At 35.8% G+C, this 23240-nt stretch overlaps 1 protein-coding gene across 1 annotated transcript in view; it reads right to left on the bottom strand.

The window, feature by feature from the left end:
- CD96 (CD96 molecule) overlaps positions 1 to 22959 on the bottom strand; it is a 94905-nt gene extending 71946 nt beyond the window's left edge. Inside the window, exons 1-3 of the mRNA XM_081074710.1 lie at positions 22788 to 22959; positions 20491 to 20847; positions 3064 to 3188 (exon numbers count right to left, since the gene is read on the bottom strand). Of these exons, the coding sequence (XP_080930836.1) occupies positions 3064 to 3188; positions 20491 to 20847; positions 22788 to 22851 (546 nt within the window). The 5' untranslated portion in view covers positions 22852 to 22959. The remainder of the gene's footprint in view (positions 1 to 3063; positions 3189 to 20490; positions 20848 to 22787) is intronic.
- Positions 22960 to 23240: the final 281 nt, after the last annotated feature.

The following is a 23240-nucleotide window of genomic DNA, read 5'->3' as shown; positions in this document are numbered from 1 at the left end:
AATATCACTTGTCCTTTACCTACCAGCTACAGCCCATCTAAACCTACACATATTTTATGATTTCTTACACATCACCCCACCATTCACATGGACCCTCAGTGTCCACAGAAGATTTATCCTTTTGTATTTACTTAGTTACCTCTCATGCTAGCTCAATGTTGGACATAAAATGTAAAGGATCCATTCCATGAACATATTTAACACAGCCTTACTATGGGATCAGATACACATACCAAATAATTTTTTAATGATAACTGAGAATCCGATTAATAACCTTTTCCATGAAGATCATAACTGAAATAATTAGATTTTATAAAATTCCACATATAAGAAGATGTGCCTTTTGTTTTCCAGTGACCTAGATTAAAATAATTTTAGTTTATAAAATTGTTTCCAAGGTTTAACACAGACTTGAAGTGGGAGTGTGTGTAGCTTCCCAGAGTTACTGTTTTTGGTAAAAGGGGTTTCTACCCTCCTGAGCTCATCTTCACCATATCTACTTCTTAAACTTTTTCTAAAAGCCACATTATACCTTGCTTGTGAGAACAACTGACTTACCATTGTGATTACTATTGCCAGTTTAACATGAGATTAAAGAACTAAAATGGAATTACAAGGGATATTTATGTCCTCTGAAGACCTATCACAATCATGACACCAAGAGCTGCAGTTTATTCCTTAATAAGAGGAAATAAAATAATTTCATATCAGACTTACTGAATCCCACAGCTGCCGACACTGTGGAGTATGGATGTAAATCAGAGGAGCAAATAGATTTTGACATTTAAAAAGGGACTGCACAGTAGGAATTGAATCAGCACATTTGCCAATATAATACTCCCCTTGAGGAGAGGTTTCTTTCAAAAAGATTCCTGAAGTTGTCTGTATCATGATGCATTCTTTAAAGTGACAGCATGCTTTGAGGTTCTAGCAGAAGTTTAGGACTCACTCTTTGTGTGTGGGACCTTAGGTGCATTCTCTGCTCCTCATTTATCCAAAATGTCCTGGCAGGATCCAGAGATGATGTCTATTTAGCCTTCTTAGTTTTCTTAAAGAAAACTACTAGATAAGGATACCTTATCAGTCATCTAGTCACTGATAATGAGCTGCTACACATTAACTTATCAAACAGCCAGCATCAATTTAGTGCCCATCAGTTTAATATGAGGTCAATGAATACGACTGTGGAGGAAGGAGACAAAGAGAAACAGACCCATTCAATATTTATTGAGTGCCTATTTTCTAGGCGCTATACAAAATGCTAGAGAGGTTTGAAGTGATTGATAACATCCTGGAGAAGCTCAGAGTCACACGAAAGACATAGGCCAAATGAAGGCTTTACATTTGCTTGGAAAAACGGATTACACACTCTTAAGATCAACTTACTAGCCTGCAAAAATCTCTACAGTAAAGCTTTGTTAAAGTTTACTATTATTTATTATTCCCATTCATAACAGAATTTATGATAATTAGGGTGGAACCTTTTAACCTATTGGTCGAAAATATTAAAAATGCAAGCAAAGTATAGAAAGTGCATTTCCATTACTGTAATGTTTAGTGGGTTTCTGTCCTTCTGAGGTCATCCCCACTGTTTTTTCTCTTTTCCTAAGAACCATATTGTGTCACGTTTGCTAAGAACAACTGACACACTAATGAGAAACTTGATGCCCAGGAAGCCTTACGTTTTAGAAGCCAAACCCTATAAAAGGAAAAGAGTGTTTTCTGACAGATGACAAAGAAACATTGTAGAACATATGACAGTTTGAGAAAGCTATTTTAGAATGTTTTTTCTTTTCATTCTACTGACTGTACAAAAAATTATATAGACAGGGAAAAATTATCAGTAGGTTGTATTCTAAGGCCTACTTGCAAGTCAGTTATTTTGGATTTGCCACATCCCCAGAGAAATATTTTTATATGAAGGATCTAGTTTGTGAGACAGTCTAAAAAATATAAGTAATTTGTAATATGAATGATAAATCATGCAAATACAGTATTTTGCAAACTATCAACTGCCACATTCATGGCGATCTATGAGTTCTGTAGAATTTAAAAATTTTGTGTTTTTATGGTGATGATCTAAAAAAATTAATATAGTCATATTCTGGATCACCTAAATGGACACCCTCATCGTTCTCAAAACTGTGTTTATGATTATCTCTATAATTGTGTTAGTCTTGTGTTATCATCGATTTAATAGTATTAGAGATCTGCTACATATAGACGGTGCCAAAAAAATGTATACACATTTTAAGGAAGGAAAAAACTTTATTAAAACTGTAATGCTCAATATATACTGAAAATAAAAGATGAATGTATATGTATTTTTTGGCACCCATAGTATATTGGCTAATACCTGTCTACCATTTGGTTAGCTTGCCTTGGAAAATTTCTCATAAAAATCCAAATTTCTCAATTTTTCTTTTAAAGTCAGAAAACGTAGCAACTATGGGCCTGCCACTCCCTGTGGCAATAAGATAGCTGAGCAGTGGCTATTTGTAATAGAGGTCCTGTTTCTCTCAGGTAAATTTTCACCCATCTTTTATAAGCATTACGGTTTGTGTTTTCTGTTCTAAAGCACTGTTGTGTTATTTCCCAGGATGCAGTAGTAAAGGTTCTGGAAAAAGGGGTCTATCCCTTGACATATGTTGTGTGTAGCACAGATATTTGTGAGTAGGGATTTCTGCTGGATGTGGCTCCTCTCCAGGGAACCATCACACTCTTTTCTGTAGTCATGGTTGGGTATATATTAGGTTGGTGCAAAAGTAATTATGGTTTTGCAATTATTTTTAACCTTTTAAACCACAATTACTTTTGTACCAACCTAATAGCTTGAAATAGAAACTAACCTTTAGAAACTATTTCTAAATTAGTGCATCCGTAGACCCAGAAACTTGCTGAGTTAGAAGGAATCCTAGTGCCCCCCCACCATTCCCCAACCTTCCACATAATGCCTGCCTCTCTTCCAGTATCCTGCCTTCCCTGTTGATATTTGTTATTCATTTTTACTGCATTAATATTTAAAGATGATTGAAGTTACTCACTGAAAAGGGCAACACTTACCACCAACCATGAAAAGGTGAACTTAGATGAAATTCCTGAGGAGATATTTTGAAAGCATGGTATTTCCAGAGTCCGATTTACCTCTATTTCTATTGTATTGTTGCTTCTCCATTCATCCTGTATAACTGTGACAAAACACAAGGTAGAAAAGACATGGATCTGTGATTGGTTTGTAAAGTGTTTTTTATCGAAGAAATGAGAACAGTTTTAGTATAAAGATTCATCTGTCCTCAGATATACCTGTGAAGTAAAGAGGCAAAATTCCAGTACAATCGTCATTGTGTAAATTGCACAACAGAGCCACTGAGAAGCACAGAGCTGATTATCACTGAAAAATTACAGGGAATCTATCCTAACAGAATCCAGTTCACAAATTGGCATGTTGCTCTGCTTTATCCCCAAATTGGTGCTTTAGTCTTCAGATCATACTTCCTCAATCAGATCAAATATAAAACTTTATAATCTAGCCTCTAATAGTCCATTTTGAAATTTCAATACACTTAGTGTTTTTTGAGTCTGTGAACCTAAAACAGAAAAATTGAGTGGAAAGTACAAAGAGTTCCCATATACCCCTTATCCCCCATGCATGTACAACCTCCCCCACAATTAACATCCTTAACCACGCTGGTACATTTGTTACAATTGATGAACCGACACTGACATGTCATTAGCACCCAAAGTGCTTTGTTTATTTACATTAGGGTTCACTCTTGGTGCTGTACATTCTATGAGTTTTAACAAATGTATAATGACGTGTCTACCATTGTGGCATCATACAGAACAAATTCGCTGTCCTAAAATTCATCTGTGCTCTGCCTATTCATCCCCCCCTCCCACCAAACTCTTGGTAACCACTGATTATTTTTACTGCCTTCATAATTGTCTTTATAGAGCTTATAAATAGTACTTCATAGAAGGAATGATACAAAATATATGTAAGGAAATTCTGAGGAATTAATGAATTATTTTCATTTTTTAAATCATATGAGATAAATATGTTTTATAGCATCTTTTTTGGGGAAAATTTATATATATATATACATATGTATGTGTATATACATACATATGTATATATATATACATTTATACATATAAAATTTTATATACATGTATGCATATATACATATACGTATATATAAATATACATATTTATATATACATACATGAATATACACATACATATACATATACACATACATATTTATATATATTCATATATACATACATGTATATATAAATTTATATATGTATGTATATATTTATATATAAATATATGTACATACATACATATATATGCATTTGTGACTTAACTATGACATCAAAGAATAATTTGTAAATGAAAACAACTCTATTATCCTAATATCCTGAAAATTTAATTTTCATCTTTTCTATATCTATACGATCTCGTTTGTATGCATTTTCCCTCATATTTTGCAATCCTATTAACTGACAAATGTTACCTATATTTTTACTTAAAAATGTTTTGTATGATTCTTAAACTATTCATGGTGGACATTTTTAGAGATTTTATGTCATTCCATCATGAATACCCATCATTATTTGTTTAGTCACATCCAATTATTGAATCATTACTCTCTTTCAGTTTGTGTTTTTACTTTATTTAAACTATTACAATCTATATAGCAAAGATCATCCTTATACTAATAGTTTTCTTCTGACCATTCAGCTCCATAAAAAAAATTCCCAGAAGTACGATTAATGGATCATGCGGTATGAACATTCCTATTATTATCAACTATGCATATGTAAGTGGAGCATTCCTCAGCTTGAGAATGCTGTATCTAGCCTTTAGAACTTTATTATATTTTAATCTCTCATCAGATAGCTATCCTCTTTACTGATAAGTCTTTCCTCCTCCTTTCCTTAATTGAAACCAGGCCTTCCTATTAGGGCACATCTTCCCTGCATCATTCTCAAATAGTGGTGTTTATTTTCTTGTACCCTTATTTCCTCTTGATCAGGAGGTGGTGTCAGTGCCTTGTTCTCTATTGTATTGCTTCCAAATATCACTCCATTCCCACAAAAACAAACAACAACAACAACAATAACAACAACACCACTGATTTTTATGATTAAAGGCATTTAGCTATAACAGTACTTCCAAATGGAGTTATTTATTTACCACCATCACAATCTTTTCCTATATTTGCATACCACCATTACTACTATTTAATTTTTTACTTGAAATTATTGTAATTGTTTTAGCTACATAAATTTATTTTAAACAGAGACTTATCTAGGCACTAATATTTGTGAAGTCCATGAATTCCACTTGGTATGTTAATTATATTTTAATGTACATTACATAAATACATAAGTATTACAGTTTTGTAAAATTTGTCGAGATTCTGGGGTTGTCATAAAAGAATGAAAAATCTATCAAAAACAGTAACTTAAAAATGTAATATCAGAAATTAAGAACTAATTTGATGGGATTTAAAATTTATTGGACATCACAAAAGATAGATTAATGAGTTGCAAAAGAGGTCAATAGGAAATTTCTCAAGTGAACCAACGAAAACAAACAAAAGTAGAAATATATAGAAAGAAGCATTAGGGATATTAAAAAACCTAAATTTAGGTGCTTTTTTTTACACTTGAAATCTAACATCACAAATGTAAATGTTAATAAAAAACATGCAAGTATTAGAAATAACATGACTAAATTTCTACATAATCCGGAAAAGAGGGAAATTTTTCCTAACTATGACTCAGAACCAACAAGGAAAAAGAGTGATACATTTTATTTCACAAAAGTAAGGATTATTCTGCACTGAAAACAGTATCATAAGAAACTAAGGACAAATCACAAATTGGGACATATTTGCAACTTACATCATAAAGCGTTAATAGCTTATGTTATTAATATGGGCATTTTCAGTATGATAAGGATAATAACCATAATGAATTAAAACTCATTAATATGTTTAAATTCATGTGAATTCATGATGCTTTACACAAAATACTTATTGTCACCTAAGGGTGAGAGTGAACTAATTCATTTTTAAAACTGGTAAATAAAGGGAAGGCATCAAGTATCAATTCTGCTTTTATTTTACAAACTGTATATCTAATAAATAATTTTTTGATGAGAGAAAGTTTCTCTTTATAGAAATACTTCTGCTAATAAGTGAAGGAATAATAGAATTAGAACATCACTATTTGGCAACCCGTAATGAATTAATGGATATAGCCAACATGCATCAGTAGCTGTTTACAACACATGGCCAGACCTGTGCTTCGGATACAAGTACGCAACATCATCTGTGAAGTACTCTTGCCCTAAAAACAAAAAAAATAACAACAAAAACCTTAATGTGATCAAATCTTTGTATGTAACTAAAAGGTGAAAGAGGACTATGGAAATACCATTGGAATGCAAGAGCAAAATCCAGGCTACAGGACAAATAATCAAATTTACTCAACAATTACATTGCAAAAGAAAAATAAGAAATCTAAGATGGCCTTCAGATTAAATGAGCGTTATCAAACGATCACAATAAATTGAGTTCATTTGGATCTGAACTTAAACAAAATGTAAAAACAAAAATTATGAGGCTGACTGGATATTCGATGACATTAAGGACATACTAGTTTTATTAGTTCTGGTAGTAGTTTTACAGCTGCATATTTTTTGCAACATCCTTATCTTTTAAAGGTTCTTTCTAAAATTAATAGGATATCTTATATTTTCTTCAAAATAATCTGGGTGAGGGGAGGAATTGGTAGGATTTAAATGAAATGAGATTGCCTATGAGTGGACAATTGTTGAAGTTGTATGTTCAGCACATGAGAGCTCACGATACTATTCTACATAATTTTGTATATATTTGAAATATCCACAGTTAAAGGTTTTTAGTTTTTTCATGAATCACCTAAAACTATTTTCATGAATCACCTAAAACACAATTTGAGAAATACCATTCCTGTCTTCCCCAATTCATTGCTATTACCCCCTAATCCAGAGGTTGTACAATTGTGGCCTGTGGGCCAAATTTGGCTTACTGCCTGATTTTGGAAATAAAATTCTATTGGAATACAGCCAGACCCATTCACTCACATTTTATCTATAGGTGCTTCCAAATGCTATGAAGGCAAAGTTGAATAGTTGTGACAGATACTGTATGGATCACAAACCTAAAGTATTTTCTATTTGGCCCTTCAGAGAAAAAGTTTGAAGATTTAGCTCTAATCTCCCAATCATCATCCATATTCTTCTTTTTAAAATAATTTTTCTATTTTTTAATTACAGTTAACATATAATATTATATTAGTTTCAGGTGTACAACACAATGGTTAAACTTTTATATAATTTACAAAGAGGTAACCCCATCTGTACCCCATAGTACCCATCTGGCACCGTACATAGTTATTACAGTATTACTGATCATATCCCTTATGCTATTCTTTACATCCCCTTGATTATTTTGTAACTACCAATTTGTACCTCTTAATCCCTTTTTCTTTTTTACCCATCCTCCCAACTCCCCTCCCATATGGCAACCATCAAAATGTTCTCTGTATCTATGAGTATGTATCTGTTCTGTTTGTTCATTTATTTTGTTCTTCAGATTCCACATATAAGTGAAATCATATGGAATCATTATCTTTCTCTGTCTAATTTACTCCACTCGGCACAATACCCTCTAGGTCCGTCCATGTTGTTGCAGATGACAAGAGTTCGTTCTTTTTCATGGCTGAGAATATTTCATCATCTCCTCTTTATTCATTCACCATTGATGGAGATCCAGGTTGTCTCCATATCTTGGCTATCGTAAACAATGCTGCAATGAACATATGAATGCACACGTCCCTTCAAAGTAATATTTTGGATTTGTTTGGATAAATATCCAGAAGTGGGATTATTGGGTCCTTCTTTGTCTCTTGTTATAGCCTTTGTTTTAAAGTCTATTTTGTCTGATATAACTTCAGTTTTTTGTTTTCATTTCCATTTTCATGAAATATCTTTTTCCATCCCTTTATTTTCTGTGTGTGTCTTTTGATCTGAAGTGATTGTCTTGTATACAGCATATGTAAGGGTTTTGTACTCTTATCCATGGAGCAACACTATCTCTTTGGAATGGAGCATTTAATCCATTTACGTTGAAAGTAATGGTTAATAGGTATGTAGCTATTGCCATTTTATTATTCATATGTTCGATTTCTTTTTTCTTCTTCTTTTTAAAGAAGTCCCTTTAACATTTCTTGTAATACTGAAATGTTTGGTGGTGATGAACTCCTTTAGCTTTTTCTTGTCTGGGAAGCTCTTTATCTGTCCTTGGATTCTAACTAGAGTAATCTTGGGAGTAGGTCCTGGATTTTCATTACTTTGAATATTTTGTGCCAATCCCTTCTGGCCTGCAAAGTTTCTGTTGAGAAATCAGCTGACAATCTTATGAGAGCTCCAGTGTACATAACTAACTGCTTTTCTCTTGCTTCTTTTAAGATTCTCTCTTTGTCTTTAAACTTTGCCATTTTAATTATGATGTGTCTTGGTGTGGGCCTCTTTGAGTTCGTTTTGTTTGGGACTCTCTGTGCTTCCTGGTCTTGTATATCTATTTTATTTGCCAGGTTTGGGAAGTTTTCTGTCATTATTTCTTCAAATAAGTTTTCAATTCTTTGCTCTCTCTCTTTTCTTTCTGGTACCCCAATAATGTGTAAGTTGCTATGCTTGATGTTGTCCCAGAGTCCTCTTAAACAATCTTCATTCTTTTGGGGGGGATTCCTTTTTCTTTTTGCTGTTCTGATTGGATGTTATCTGCTACCTTATCTTCCAAATTGCTGATTTGATCCTCTGCTTCATCTAATCTACTGTTGATTCCCTCTAATGTGTTCTTCATTTCAGTTATTGTATTCTTTGCTTCTGACTGGTCATTTTGTTTATGTTTTTTTTACCTCAATTTTTATGTTTCCTATCTTTTTGTTGACACTCTCCCTGAGATCACTGAGCATCCTTATGACCAGTGTTTTGAACTCTGTATCTGGTAAATTGCTTGTCTCCATTTTGTGTAGTTCTTTTTCTGGAGCTTTATTCTGTTCTTTCATTTGGAATATGTTTGTCTTCTCCTTTTCACTGCCTCCCTATGTTTATTTCTATGTATTGGTAGAGCTGATATGTCTCCAGGTCTTACTAGGGTTGTCTTATCTAGCAGGTGTGCTGTGGGGCCCAGGGGCACAGTCTCCCAGGTCACCTGAGCTGGGTGCTCCAGATGCATCCCTTGTGTGGGTTGTGTGTGCTCTACTCTTGTAGCTGAGCCTTGGTTGCTGTTTGCACATCAATGGGAGGGATTGACCCTCAGGCCGATTGGTTGTGAGGACTGGCTGTGAGTACAGTGAAGGAGCTGTTGTGCATGGGTGGACCCTATGGAGCAGGATTTGCTTTAGCAGGGCTCTGGTGCCTGCCCAATCTGCTCTTTGGGTGTGTCATTTGTGGAGGTGGTTGGGTGGTTCTCTGGTATGGTCTGAAGCTGGCCATTGGGTGTCTTGGTTTTGGAACCCCTTGGAAGGGGCTCTGTTGCAAGCCAAAGTGAGTTGCTACCTGTGTCCTACCCTGAGGTCACTTGGTATGAACTACAAGGTGATCTGCAGATGGTTGCCACTTGTGCTGGACTTGGAGGTCCCTGAAAGAGGCTAAGCTGTAAACTGAGGTAGCTACCGCTATTGCCAGGCTTGGGGCTGCTTAGCAAGAGGTATGGGGCACATCGAGGCCAGATGCTGCTTGTTTAGGGTTTGTGAATCCTTGAGAGATTTTAGGAAAGTCTGCAACCTGAGCCAAGACAAGCAGTTTATATGGAAAAGCCACTGGAAGTGGCTTGGGTGGGCCCACAAATTGCTTGGAGTGGGATTTCACAGAATCACCAGGGTAAATGGATTATGTTGGCCAGGTTGATGGAGACCCAAATATGGCAGCTGCCTGCCTTGTACACTGGGAGGGGACAGGACTTGACAAAGGAACAATGCCTTCTGTCAGCACTTCTCTGGGAAGAAGCTGCCCCTTTAGCTCTCACCCTGCAGCCGGACAATTCAGTTCCTCTCTGTAAAGTCCCTGGCGCCTTTTGAGCTGCTGCCCCAGCACTGGAGCTCAGAGTGAGTGACTTTGTCAGTGAGTAAGTCTATTCATGTGGCCTCCAGCTGTCCTTTATCTCACTTAGCCACAATCTCTGCTGGTTTTCAAAGCCATAAATTGTAGGGACATCTCTTCTTGGCACTGGAACTTTGGGCTGGGGAGCCCTGTATGGGCTTGGACCCCTTGCTTTTCAGGGGGGACCACCACAGCCAAGATATCCCTCTCAATTTTTAACTGTCACACGTGGGTGTGTGACCAGCCTGTTCCATATTTCTGGCCCTTCTACCAGTCTTGAGGTGGCTTCTTTTTCATATCATTAGTTATAAGACTTCTGTTCAGTTAGACTTCAGGCAGTTTTCCATGATGGTTGTTCTGTAGTTTAGTTGTAATTTTGCTGTGGTCATGAGAGGAGGCAAGCACGGTGTTTACCTACTCCGTCATCTTGACTGGAAGATTCATTATCCATTATTCTTTTAAGAGGTTGATATCTGGATTGCAATCTCCTTATTCAGCCTAAGCTCTGATATAATCCTGTGATTTCGGTGACCATACAGATGACCTATCTAATACCTGGTGTCTCAGTTTCCCACTGTCCTCTCCACTGTTGTGTCCGTTTCATTTCAGCCATTTACTCTCACAATCACATCTTGGACCTATCGCCATGCGTACTTGCTCCACCTACAAAAATAACTAATTCAAACCTATAGACACATTTTCTTCTAGTTTGTTTGTGCATCTACACCTATATCACCATCCCATCTCGATTAGTCCCACTTCTCTACTTTCTCCCATCTTGCTAATACCCCAATTTTTTTGGCTCATTTTTGTTTGTTTGTTTGTTTTTTCCACCAACCTAAAGAGAATCCACCTGTGGTGGATTCCAAACATTTACTTTTTAATGCCCATACCCATACCCAAGGACTGCTGGAAAAAGTCACAGTGGAAATTATTTTCACTACACTTTTATACCATATCCAAATCAATGTTCAACACTGACCAGAAATCCAGATACGTTTACCTAATGTACTAATTTCCCTCTATCCATAGAAGCTATTTCAAACGTTCTACAATCTCTTTTTTCTGAAGCCTCCTCCCTTACCTGAAGATGACTTTGTTTGCCATTTTAGAGAAGATATAGAAGATGGCATCTCTTTCAGTATATGCACTCACCCTATTTTCTCTCTTTTCTGTTCCAGTAAAAACCAACCAACCGACCAACCAAATAAGCAAACAAACTGTCCTTTTTTTGCATTTCAGGATCGTCCTACCACTAGTGTTATAGATATCATTGGCCCCATCTTCTCAGAAACTTAATTTATTTACTTTACCTTATTTACGGTGTATTTAACTACTTTCTTTCAATTGTATCCTGCCCAATGGCTTTGAAGCATAATCAAGTGTCTTGCATTAATTACACCCCCCACCCCCACCTCCACTCCCACCCCCATATCCCCACCACCACACCAATGAAAACCCCCATTTGAGCACTCATATCCTTCACATTACTACTGACAAATTTCTTAGAAGTTGTGTCAACATTTGCTGTCTTCATTTCTTTTACTCCTATTCATGCCTCTTTTACCTCATCTGAATTCCAAATCTATAATCTACAAAAACAGCTCTTAAGGTGATCAATAAATTCCACATTCTTAAGTACAATCCAATACAATTTTATCCACTCAGAACATCAGAATCAATGGCTACAGCTTTTATAAAATACTATTATCATTCTAGGTTTTTGTGATCTAAATCTCTCCTGATTTTACTTGTGTCTCTTGAGTTACTGTTCTATACTCTTTAAACATTCATTTTTCACCATCCATCACCATAGACTCTGTTGAAGGGTCACACTGATTTTCTTACTTAATTTTTTGCTCCCTAGATAATTTCTTTCACTTCCAGAACTTCAGTTAGGACCCACAGTCAGATGGCTCACCAATTTGTATCCTCAGCATAAATCTATCTCCTAGATCAGGAATTGTACATCTAGCTGTTCACCTGACATCTCCTGTATGTTTCAACTTCATGTCTAACTCAACACGCATAAAATCAAACTCAAAATAATCCCCGCATAATCTGATGATCTCTAGTGTTTCCTAATACAATCATTAATTCCTCCATTTTTTTTCTGTTCCACATATTTGAAACCAAAGCATCATCATTGACACGCTTTTTATTCCTCACTCCACATATGCAATCCGCCACTAAATTCTGTTGGTTGAATGTCTTAAACATGTTTACAATCTGAACATTCCTCTCTATCTACCTCACTGCCATTTCTCTCAATCTTACAGGTATCTCTCACCTAAATTCTGCCATTGTCCTCTAACTGATCTACACTATCATCTGCATTCTCCTCCAATCTATTCTCTATACTGTAGTCACAATAAACTTTTTAAAATGAAAAACAAAACAAAAATAAATAAAAACTACTTTTCAATTAGTTTCCACAGTTTTTAGGACAAAAATAAAACTTAAGCAGCTTAATCAATTTCTCTAGACTCATCATCAACTGCTTCCCTTTTATAAAAACCTTAATACCTTATATAATTCCCCACAGTCACAGTATCGTCCTCCTAGCACTGAGTGTTTGCACATTCTATTCTCTGTAAAGCTTGTTCCCCACCTTCACCTGTTTTATGCCTGCTCAATCATCACTTCTCCAGGAAACCGTTCTTTATTTTTCTATTATGCCCTCTCATACTGAAGAGATTTCCATTTCTCACTGCTGGCAATTTGACATTTGTTTGCTTATTTGATTAATGTCTGTCTCCTCCATTGGACTTCCTGATACCTGGGGGCAGAGTCATTTCTGTATTGCATACCACAGTATCCCTCATGCCTAGCACTGTCCACACTTAAAAACATTTGGATAAAGACTAAATATAATAATATAAGAAGAGCCAGCAGTAAAGTTTAAAAACATACTATGCTATAAAAACAGATATATCGATCAGTGGAAGAGAATAGTAAACCCAGAAATAAACCCACACATCTATGATCAATTAATTTATGACAATGGAGCCAAGAATATTCAATGTGGAAAGACAGGTTTTTTTCAATAAATGGTGTTGGGAAACCTGAATAGTAAAAGAATGAAACTGAAACCCACGCAAAAATCAACACAAGATGGATTAAAAACTTGAACATAAGATCTGAAACCATAAAACTCCTAGATGAAAATATAGGAATAAAAATTGGTTTTGGCAATGATTTTCTTTTTCTTTTTTGGATTTGACACCAAAAGCAAAGGCAACAAAAGGAAAAATCAACAAGTGAGACTACATCAAACTATAAAACTTCTGCACAGCAAAGAAAATCATCAACAAAATGGAGAGGCAACCTATTAAATGGGAGAAAATATTTGCAAATCATATATCTGATAGGGGATTAATATTCAAAATATATAAAGAACTCATATAATTCAATAACAAACAAGCAAATAATATGATTAAAAAATGTGCAAAGGAACTGAATAGACTTATTTCAAAGAAGACATACAAATGGCCAATAAATATATGAAAAGGTGCTCAACATCACTAATTATCATGGAAATGCAAGTCAAAACCACGAGATATCACCTCATACTTGTTAGAATGGCTAGTATCAAAAGACAAGAGATAACATGCATTGGTGAGGATGTGGAGAAAATGCAGCACTGTACACTGTTCTGGGAATATAAATTAGTACAGCTACTATGAAAAAACAGTATGGAAGTTTCTCAAAAATTTAAAAACAGAACTACCACATAATCCAGGAATTCCACGTCTGGGTATATCTCTGAAGGAAATGAAATTTCTATCTCAAAAATATCTGTATCCCATATTCATTGCAGCATTATTTATAATAGCCAAGACATGAAAACAACCTAAGTTTCCATCAATGAATAAATGGATAAAGAAAATGTTCTAATATTCAGTGAAAGATTTTTCAGCCATAAAAAAGGAAATCCTGCCATTGAAGACAGCATGGACAGACCTTGAAGGCATTATGCTAAGTGAAAAAAGTAAGATGCAGAGAGACAAATACTGTATGATCTCACCTATATGCGGAATTTAAAAACACAAAATAAAACTGAACTCATAGATACAAAGGACAGATTGGCGGTTGCCAGAGGTAGGAGCTGGGAGGTTGGGAAAATGGGTAAAGGTAGCCAAAAGGTACAAATTTCCAGTAATAAGATAAATAATTCTGGGGATCTAATGTACAGCATGGTGACTAAAGGTAAATGTCCCCTAAGGCTTTTGTTGTAATCTGAGAAATTAAAGCCACATTGTACTCTTATAATTAATCTTAATAACTACAAATTTTAAAATGCATCTAAACCTTACAATCTGAAGCACTGTGGAATCCAGTAGCATTCAAATTAAGGAAACCTCGATTACAATAACCCAAGACTTAATTCAGAGAACTTTCTTGCAATAACTCAAAAGCTCCTAACTTAACTGGAAACACTCTGAAGTGAAAAATGAATAAGAAGCAAACACCAAACTGTTTATTATATTTCTACCCTCATCCACAGCCTCGGAGCACTAACTCACACACAGAAACAAAATATTATGAAATGAGAAAGAACTCTTTAGATAGGCCCCCAGAGAATAGGGGAGAGGATTTAGACAGACACTGTAGTGTGAACAGACATGGGAGGAGAATAAATCAAATGATGACAGAAAGGAAACAGGAAGTGGTCCCAATTGCCTCTGGTTTCTCAGCATTTTCATGTTTAGATTCTTATATGCCACTTCAATTTGCATTTTTATATATATCATAAATATTTGCACTTTAAGTATATTTTGCTTACACAACTAGCTTGTAAACTTGAAGATCTCACAAGGATGTAAGAGGGAAATGGCACAAGTAAGAAGTGAGAAAAGATAAAAAGAATAAAGGGGAAAAAGATGTGTCATTGTATGGGGACTTGACAGGGCTTTTGAAGGGCAACTGACTCATCTGAGTGAAGTATCTACCCTTTAGCTCTATGCCAGGCTTTACATTTTTGGTCTCTCCATGGTGAAGGATTTTTGTCCAATTCTGTCTTGTTCTTTTCTATTTTGCTCCCTTTTGTACCCAAATAGGTGATACCAGAATCATTTCCCTAACACTGAGGCTATTGCTTTTCATCTGATGCAACTAAGAGAAGCAATCAGAAGACTGGGAATTTTCCAACCACACAGGATACAAACATGGCTTCTGTCTTTCCATTGATTTGCATTTTTTAGTGGCTACAACATGGGTCTTTTGGGTTGCCTTTTATTTTAAGAAACACACTTTCCTTAAAGGCAAAGCCAATTTTTTTTTTTTTTTTTTGGATAACATACTACCTCTTCCCTACTGCTATCTTCATGTTGAAGACATACCCTAATTCACATAGGATATGTATCTCATATCCTATAGGGTACATTAACCCATGTTGCCAGTTCTCGACAGAGTAAACGTTAGGTCCTCAGATATGTAATAGTATAGTTTACACATCTAGGCAGAAGATAAAAAACCTGTCTAAAGTCAAGGTCAATATATACTTGTGCTTTGTATGGCAAATGTCTTGGATTCCAAATTAGGCAACTATAGAAAGAGAGGGAGGAGGACTCTTTAATAAGAAGTGAGGAACAGAGTTCACTCATTACTATATTACTATTTTTAGTGAAAACTACCATTTACCAAACTCTTATCCTTTGGCAGCAACTATGCTAAGTGCCTTATACAAGTTATCTCATTTAATCATCAAAATAATGGCATATATGGAGGTACTATAATTATCTATATTTTTATATTTGTTATATAAGAAAACAAAAGCTTAGAGACTTAAAATAACTTGGCAAAGATTTTACACACACACACACACACACACACACACACACACACACACACACACATATATGATGACAAAGCCCAAGTTCAAAGCCAACCTTCAAATCTGGGCTACTACTCCAAACATTGTTTTATACAGCTATCCTTATTTCTCTTCATTCAACCCCATCCTACCCCATCCCCAACTAAACTCAAGTTTTGTTTTGTTTTGTTTTTGTTTTTTTCCTAGAAAACAGCAATGGGACTAGGGCATTGTAAGGTGGTTGTGGAGGAGATCCTGTTCTATGGGTGGACTGTTCCAATACCATGGTCTTATCTCTTGATAAGAAATGGAGAGGAGGCCACCAAATTCAATAACCTAGAAGAAATGGACATGTTCTTAGAAACATATAGCCTTCCTAGGCTGAATCACGAAGACCTGGAAAATCTAAATGGACTGATCAGCAGTAGGGAAAATGACAAGGAAACTGAGTCATCTGAAACCTTCCCATCAGGACCAGATGGCTTCATGAGTGAATTCTACCAAACATTCAAAGATGATTTAATACCTGTCCTCCTCAAACTCTTCCATAACATTGAAGAACAGATAATACTCCCTAACTCATTTTATGAGGCCAACATTGCCCTGATACCAAAACCTGGTAAAGATAACACAAAACAAGAAAATTACAGAACAATATCTCTGATGAATACAGATCCAAAAGTTCTAAACAAAATTCTAGCAAATCAAATGCAACAATACATTAAAAAAATTACACATCCTGACTAAGTGGGGTTCATCCCAGGGGCATAAGGATGGCTCAACATATGCAAATCAATATGATACACAACATATACAAAATAATGGACAAAAATCATATGATCATGTCAAAAGATGCAGAAAAAGCTTTTGACAAGACACAACATCCATTTATGATTAAAACACTTAATAAAATGGTTATAGAAGGAAAATACCTTAACATAATAAAGGCCATATATGACAAACCCTCAGCTAATCTCATAATTAATGGTGAAAAACTGAAGCCCTTTGCTCTACGTTCAGGAGCATAACAGGGCTGTCCCCTATCACCTCTGCTCTTCAACATAGTATTGGAAGCCCTAGCCAAAGCAACCAAGCAAGAGAAAGGAATAAAAGTCACCCAAATATGGAATGAAGAAGTTAAATTGTCACTTTTTGCAGATGACATGATGGTATATGTAGAAAACCCTAAAAACTCCACCAAAAAGCTATTAGAAACAATAAACGAATACCGTAAAGTTGTTGGATACAAAAATCAATGCACAAAAATCTATTGCATTCTTATATACTAAAAATGAAATATCAGAGAAAGAAATGATTAAAAAAACCTCCTTTTGCAATTGCAACAAAAAGAATAAAATACCCAGGAATAAACTTAATCAAGGATGTGAAAGATCTATACACTGAAAACGGTAAGACATTTTTAGAAGAAATTGAAGAAGACACAAAGAAATGGAAAAGCATTCCATATTCATGGATTGGAAGAATCAACATAGTTAAAATGGCCATATTACCCAAAGCAATATACAGATTTAATGCATCCCTATCAAAATCCCTATGACTTTTTTTTTTTAAAAGAAATAGAACAAAAAAATCATCAGATTTGTATGGAACCACAAAAGACCATGAATAGCCAAAGCAATCCTAAGAAAAAAGAGCAATGCTGGAGGTATCACACTCCCCAAATTCAGCTTGTACTACAGAGCAACAATATTAAAAACAGTATCTCATTGGCAGAAAAACAGATACATAGACCAATGGAATAGAATCGAGAACCCAGAAATAAAACCACATAAATATTGACAGATAATTTTCGACAAAGAAGCCAAAAACATAAAATGGAGAAGAGATAGCCTCTTCAATAAATGGTGCTGGGAGAATTGAAAAGCCACCTGCAAAGAATGAAATTAGACTGCTATCTGTCACCATGTACCAAAATTAACTCAAAATGGATCAAAGACTTAAACATAAGACCTGAAACAATAAACTGCATAGAAGAAAACATAGGTACTAAACTTATGGTCCTTGGGTTCAAAGAGGATTTTATGAATTTGACTCCAAAGGCAAGGGAAGTAAAACCTAAAATAAATGTAATGGGACTATATCAAACTAAAAAGCTTCTGTACAGCAAGAGAAACCATTGACAAAATAAAGAGGCAACCAACCAAATGAGATAAGATTTTTGCACAAACGCCTCCAATAAGGGGCTAATATCCAAAATATATAAGAAACTTATACAACTCAACAACAAAAAAACAAACAATCCAATTAAAAAATGGGCAGAGGACCTGAATAGACATTTCTCCAAAGAGGACATACAAATGGCAAATACACATATGAAAAAATGCTCAACATCGCTAATCATCAGAAAAATGCAAATAAAAACCACAGTGAGATATCACCTCACCCCCGTCAGAATGGCTTTCATCAACAAGACAAATAGTAACAAGTGTTGGAGAGGCTGTGGAGAAAAAGGAACCCTCATACACTGTTGGTGGGAATGCAGACTGGTGCAGCCGCTATGGAAGGCAGACTAGACGTTCCTCAAAAAATTAAAAATAGAATTACCAAATGACCCAAATACTTCTCCTGGGTATCTACCCAAAAAATCTGAAAACATTCATCTGTAAAGATATATGTTGTCCAATGTTCACTGCAGCTTTATTTATGGTGGCCAAGATATGGAAACAACCAAAGTATCCTTTCATAGATGATTGGATAAAGAAATTGTGGTATATATACACAATGGAATACTATTGTGCCATAAGAAAGGATGAAATAGTGCCATTCGTGACAACATGGATGGATCTTGAGACTATAATGCTAAGTGAAATAAGTCAGACAGAAAAAGTTGAGAACCATATGATTTCACTGATATGTGGTATATAAAACTGAAAACAACAAAGGAACAAGAGAAACAAATGAAGAAACAAAAACTCGTAGACACAGACAATAGTGGTTACTAGAAGGTAGAGGTGGGAGGAGGATGGTAGATGAGGGTAAAAGGGATCAAATATATGGTGATGGAAGGAGAACTGACTCTGGGTGGTGAACACACAATGTAATATATATATATACATACATATATATATATATATATATATATATATATATATATATATGATGTATTACAGAATTGTACACCTGAAATCTATGTAACTTTACTAACACTTGTCACCCCAATAAACATTAATTAAAAGAAGAAAAAGAAATGGAGAGAAGGTAATAAATCCAGACCTGCTTGCCCTGGGTAGCTCTATGATTAGCATAGCCTTCATGAGTTAGTTTTTGTTTTTTCTTATATTACCAGGCCACTTTGCCCTGAGTTAAAGACACTCCATTCCCTATGTATTTTCCATTTGTTGACTTTTGTTTTCATTATTTTTCATTACTAGAAATGGAAATCATTTTTCTTAGGATCAAGTAATTTAGGGTAAGCATTATTATCATCATTCTCTGGATGGGCTTAGAGAATTGACACGACAGACCCCAGGTGAAATTCATTTCTACCCAGAAAGGAGCTAGAACTTAACACCTAGGATTCCTCCCTTCAAATGTGTGTGTCCCAATCATGTTTGTGTGAATGTGGCATGTCCAGTGGCCTCTTTGGGACCCTTACCTATCCTATACTAAATATATACATAGACACTTTCATAAATCCCCCACAAACCTGCTGTACTTCTTTTGCCTCCTGTTTCAGCAAATGGCACCACCATTCAGGTGTATGTATGAGACACCTGAATATCAATTTCAATTTTTCTCTCTCTGTGACTCATACTACAATTGCCTTATATCAATTCTATTACCCAGTCATATCTATTTTATGCCCAATGAATAACATTTATCATTTTCTGTCTATTAATTAATGTATCTACCCAAACAACACTCTGTCTCCTCTGGGTACTGGGATTGTCTCCTAACTTTTCTCCACTCTTTGTTCCCCTTGTCTACCTTCACTTCATTCTCATGAAGTCAGAATGATCATTTGTAACACAAATATTATCAGGCCATGAATGTCATGCCATCATTTTATTGAAAATACTTCAATGTCTTCCCATGGTGTTTAGATAAAAATCAAAACCTCCAACATGGCTGAGAAGGTCTTGCATGATCTGGTCCTTATCATATCTCCCACTTTATCCCTTAATCTCTGCACCACATTCCTGCTGGCATTTTTCCGTTTCCTCAAACACTACAAAGCTCTTCACACAAGCTGCTGCCTCTGCCTGGATCATCACGAAACTTCCACTTCCAAAATGGCATTAATGCTTCTTCAGACCTCAATGCAGGTATTACTTTCTCAGACACTTTTCCTGGCCTCTATTATGTGTTCTCCCATAAGACCATTGCAACTCTTATCACTTATCACGGTTGCAATTTTACATTTATTGATGGAATTATTTGATCAATTTCTGCCTCCCTTACCAAGCAATAGCTCTTTCTGTTCAACCTTGTGTACTTAGTATCATGCTGAGCACATGGTTGGCACATAATACATATTTGTTAGGCTTACCATTTGTCTGAATGAGAAGGTTGTAGATTTTGGTATGAATGCCCTCTGGAAACAAAGTAAAGCTGCACTCATACTTCCCACTGAGTGAGGGAGACATGTTTCTTAAGTGCAGAGTCCATCTTGACACATTCCCAGGAGTTTCTGTGAAAGCCACCAGTGACGTACAGGGAACCCTATTGGCACAATAGAAGCCATGCTGGGGATGATAAAGGGCAATGAGGTCCACCTTTTGGGTGACCTTGGACCATTGCATTTGTACCAAGGAGCCTTTCTTCTGTGTTTGGCAGGTCAGGTTGACATCAGAGCCAGGTAAAGCATAAATGTCCTCTCCTGCATTGAATGCTTCTTCCCATACTCCTGAAAAAGAAAGAACATGAGCCATCAGCATGCATGATTCACATGGAATGACTCTTAATTATAAACCTCGGTCACTGTGGTGAAGTGAGGGAGCAACTGAAGACTTTTCTCTGTGGCTGCCTTACGGGTTGGAAAGAGCTTGTGTTTGATACAGAGGGAGAAACACGAGACTCCATACATCTGACGAGGTATTTACTTAAGTACACTAGAGGAACTTACTGACTTCTGAATATTTATTTCTTTGTCAGTTGGTCTATCCAAAAAATAATTTAAGATCTCTGACAACCTGTGAACAAAATTAAGACTACTTAAAATTGAAACTCACCAGCGAACTTATTATGGCAACTATTCTTACATTTAACACGATTGGTTTTTTTCGTTATGAATCAACAGCTGCATGTAATACTCAAGTGGTATTGTCTAAAACTGCAAAAATTTTTATAAACTGTGTATAGCGGTTTCTAAAAATACATGTTTACAAGAAGCTTTTACATATGTTGTCTTATTTAATCCTTCTCACGTACCAAAGAGTGATGATAACACTGTCAAGAAGGAAACTGAGGCACAGATTAAGTGATTTGATCAAAGTCACACTTCAGTAAAAGAACATGAATTTGGCTGTTTACAGTCTGTGCTCTTTCTATAACCTCATAACCTCCAAACTGCTTCCCAATTTGGTTGAGAAGGGTCAGAAATTTGATATCCAGTATATGAGGATTGAAAGGTCATTCATCTCCGTGTATTTAGGGTTCATGAAGGGAGGAGGGGAGAAAATACCTCATGTAAAGATTCCACTAAAGATAAACCATTGGTCAGCATCATCTGTAATCAGTGCTTTGATTTATAAAAGGAGATTCTCTCCCATTAGCTCTCCTACCAAATGATACAGGCACTTAAAATATGCCAAGCATTGAATCTTTGACATACCTTCAGTAGTGTAGGTCTCTATTTCGAATTAGCATGGAATACTTTTACAGGACTGACACATTATTGGGACAAGTTCCACAGAAGCTCCCAAAGGGAAAAGATAAAAAGATGACAAACAACTGAGAAGAAACAAGGCTCTCAAAGGTACTTGACAAACGGGAATTATTACACTTTTATGGATGCAAAAGTTTGGGTAGACAGAGTTTAGTACAGTTTAATGTCGCTCCCTGCGAGCTCTGCTTTGCGTGATAATACGCCTCTGATCCTATCTACAGCATTGTATTCCAAAGTCTCCTTTGATTTAGAAATTCTCCTTAAATTCTTAGCCGCTATATCTGAAAAGCACAGTTAATTCTTAAGACACTCAGGGTTACTATAATGCCCTCATGCTGTGGGATACAAAACTAATCTTTCTTTCTGTTATTTTTAAATAGGCCTTTTAGGCACTGGATCCTACTGTCATAAGGACCCCTGTTTGTCTCCCAGTTCTATACCTACATATACCTCATTCAATTTCAATGTATGTTCAACTCCCAAAGACATTAGTATTAGGAAGAGAAATGCTTATTATATCCAAAAGGAAAAAAAAGGATACTTGAAAAAGAGAAAAAATTGAGCAAGGATCTCTGAGCACTGATGACTTTGTGATTTATTTATTTTTTTGTTAGTATTCCAGAGTTGTTTTGACTATCTTTGGAGAGCATTTCATTTCCAAGAAGCAAAATTTCCCAATTACTCTGGAGATCTTCTTAGGAAGGAAATGGGTGAAAATGTCTCTGAGCAGTGGCACAAACCACCCATTCCCTTCTTGGTTTTAGTGTTCATTAGTAATCATTTCTAGACTCTAACAGCCCTCCCATAGCTGCCACTTAAATACATAACTGAAAATCTTGGTAACGATATGCCTTTGGTGCTCAATTTCAGCAGCAGTCACAGGTATTTTAAATGAACAGAGGCCCCACTTGCTCCCTAAAGCAGCCGATTTGACAAGAAAGGACAACTGGAAGACTTACCCCTGACAAAATGTATCTGGATGATGGAATAGACAGCACAGTATGTCCATTTTTTCTCCATCATCTCCTGAAGGCCTTACACCAGCATTTCCATCATGATCACTGAAGTCAATTGATGGCTTTAACTAAGCAAACTCCAGCCACCCTGTTTGTGCTAAAGAACTCTGATTATACCACATGCCTGGGTCTGTTTATCACTTGGCCAGACACCAGGAAATGAAACGTAGACAGGAAAGTAATGTGGTTCAGAGCTCAGTACAACCTTCAACAGAACAATGTTGAAACTGTTCTCTGAAATCTTGTGTATCACCTTTGTTCAAAAACTTTTCAGCATCCAAAGATTCTCTCTTTCAGGATCTTTGTGTCAGTCAAGCTGCTTCTAAAACTCCAAACAAAGGAAATCATGCAGAGCAGTTCATAATGTGCTTTTTATACATTTCTTTTCAAGAGCAC

This window comes from Rhinolophus hipposideros, assembly GCF_964194185.1.
Source record: "Rhinolophus hipposideros genome assembly, chromosome: 2".
In the NCBI taxonomy this organism is placed as follows: domain Eukaryota; kingdom Metazoa; phylum Chordata; class Mammalia; order Chiroptera; family Rhinolophidae; genus Rhinolophus; species Rhinolophus hipposideros.
The sequence above is the reverse complement of the archived record's forward strand: the minus strand, read 5'-3'. Positions and strand labels throughout refer to the sequence as shown.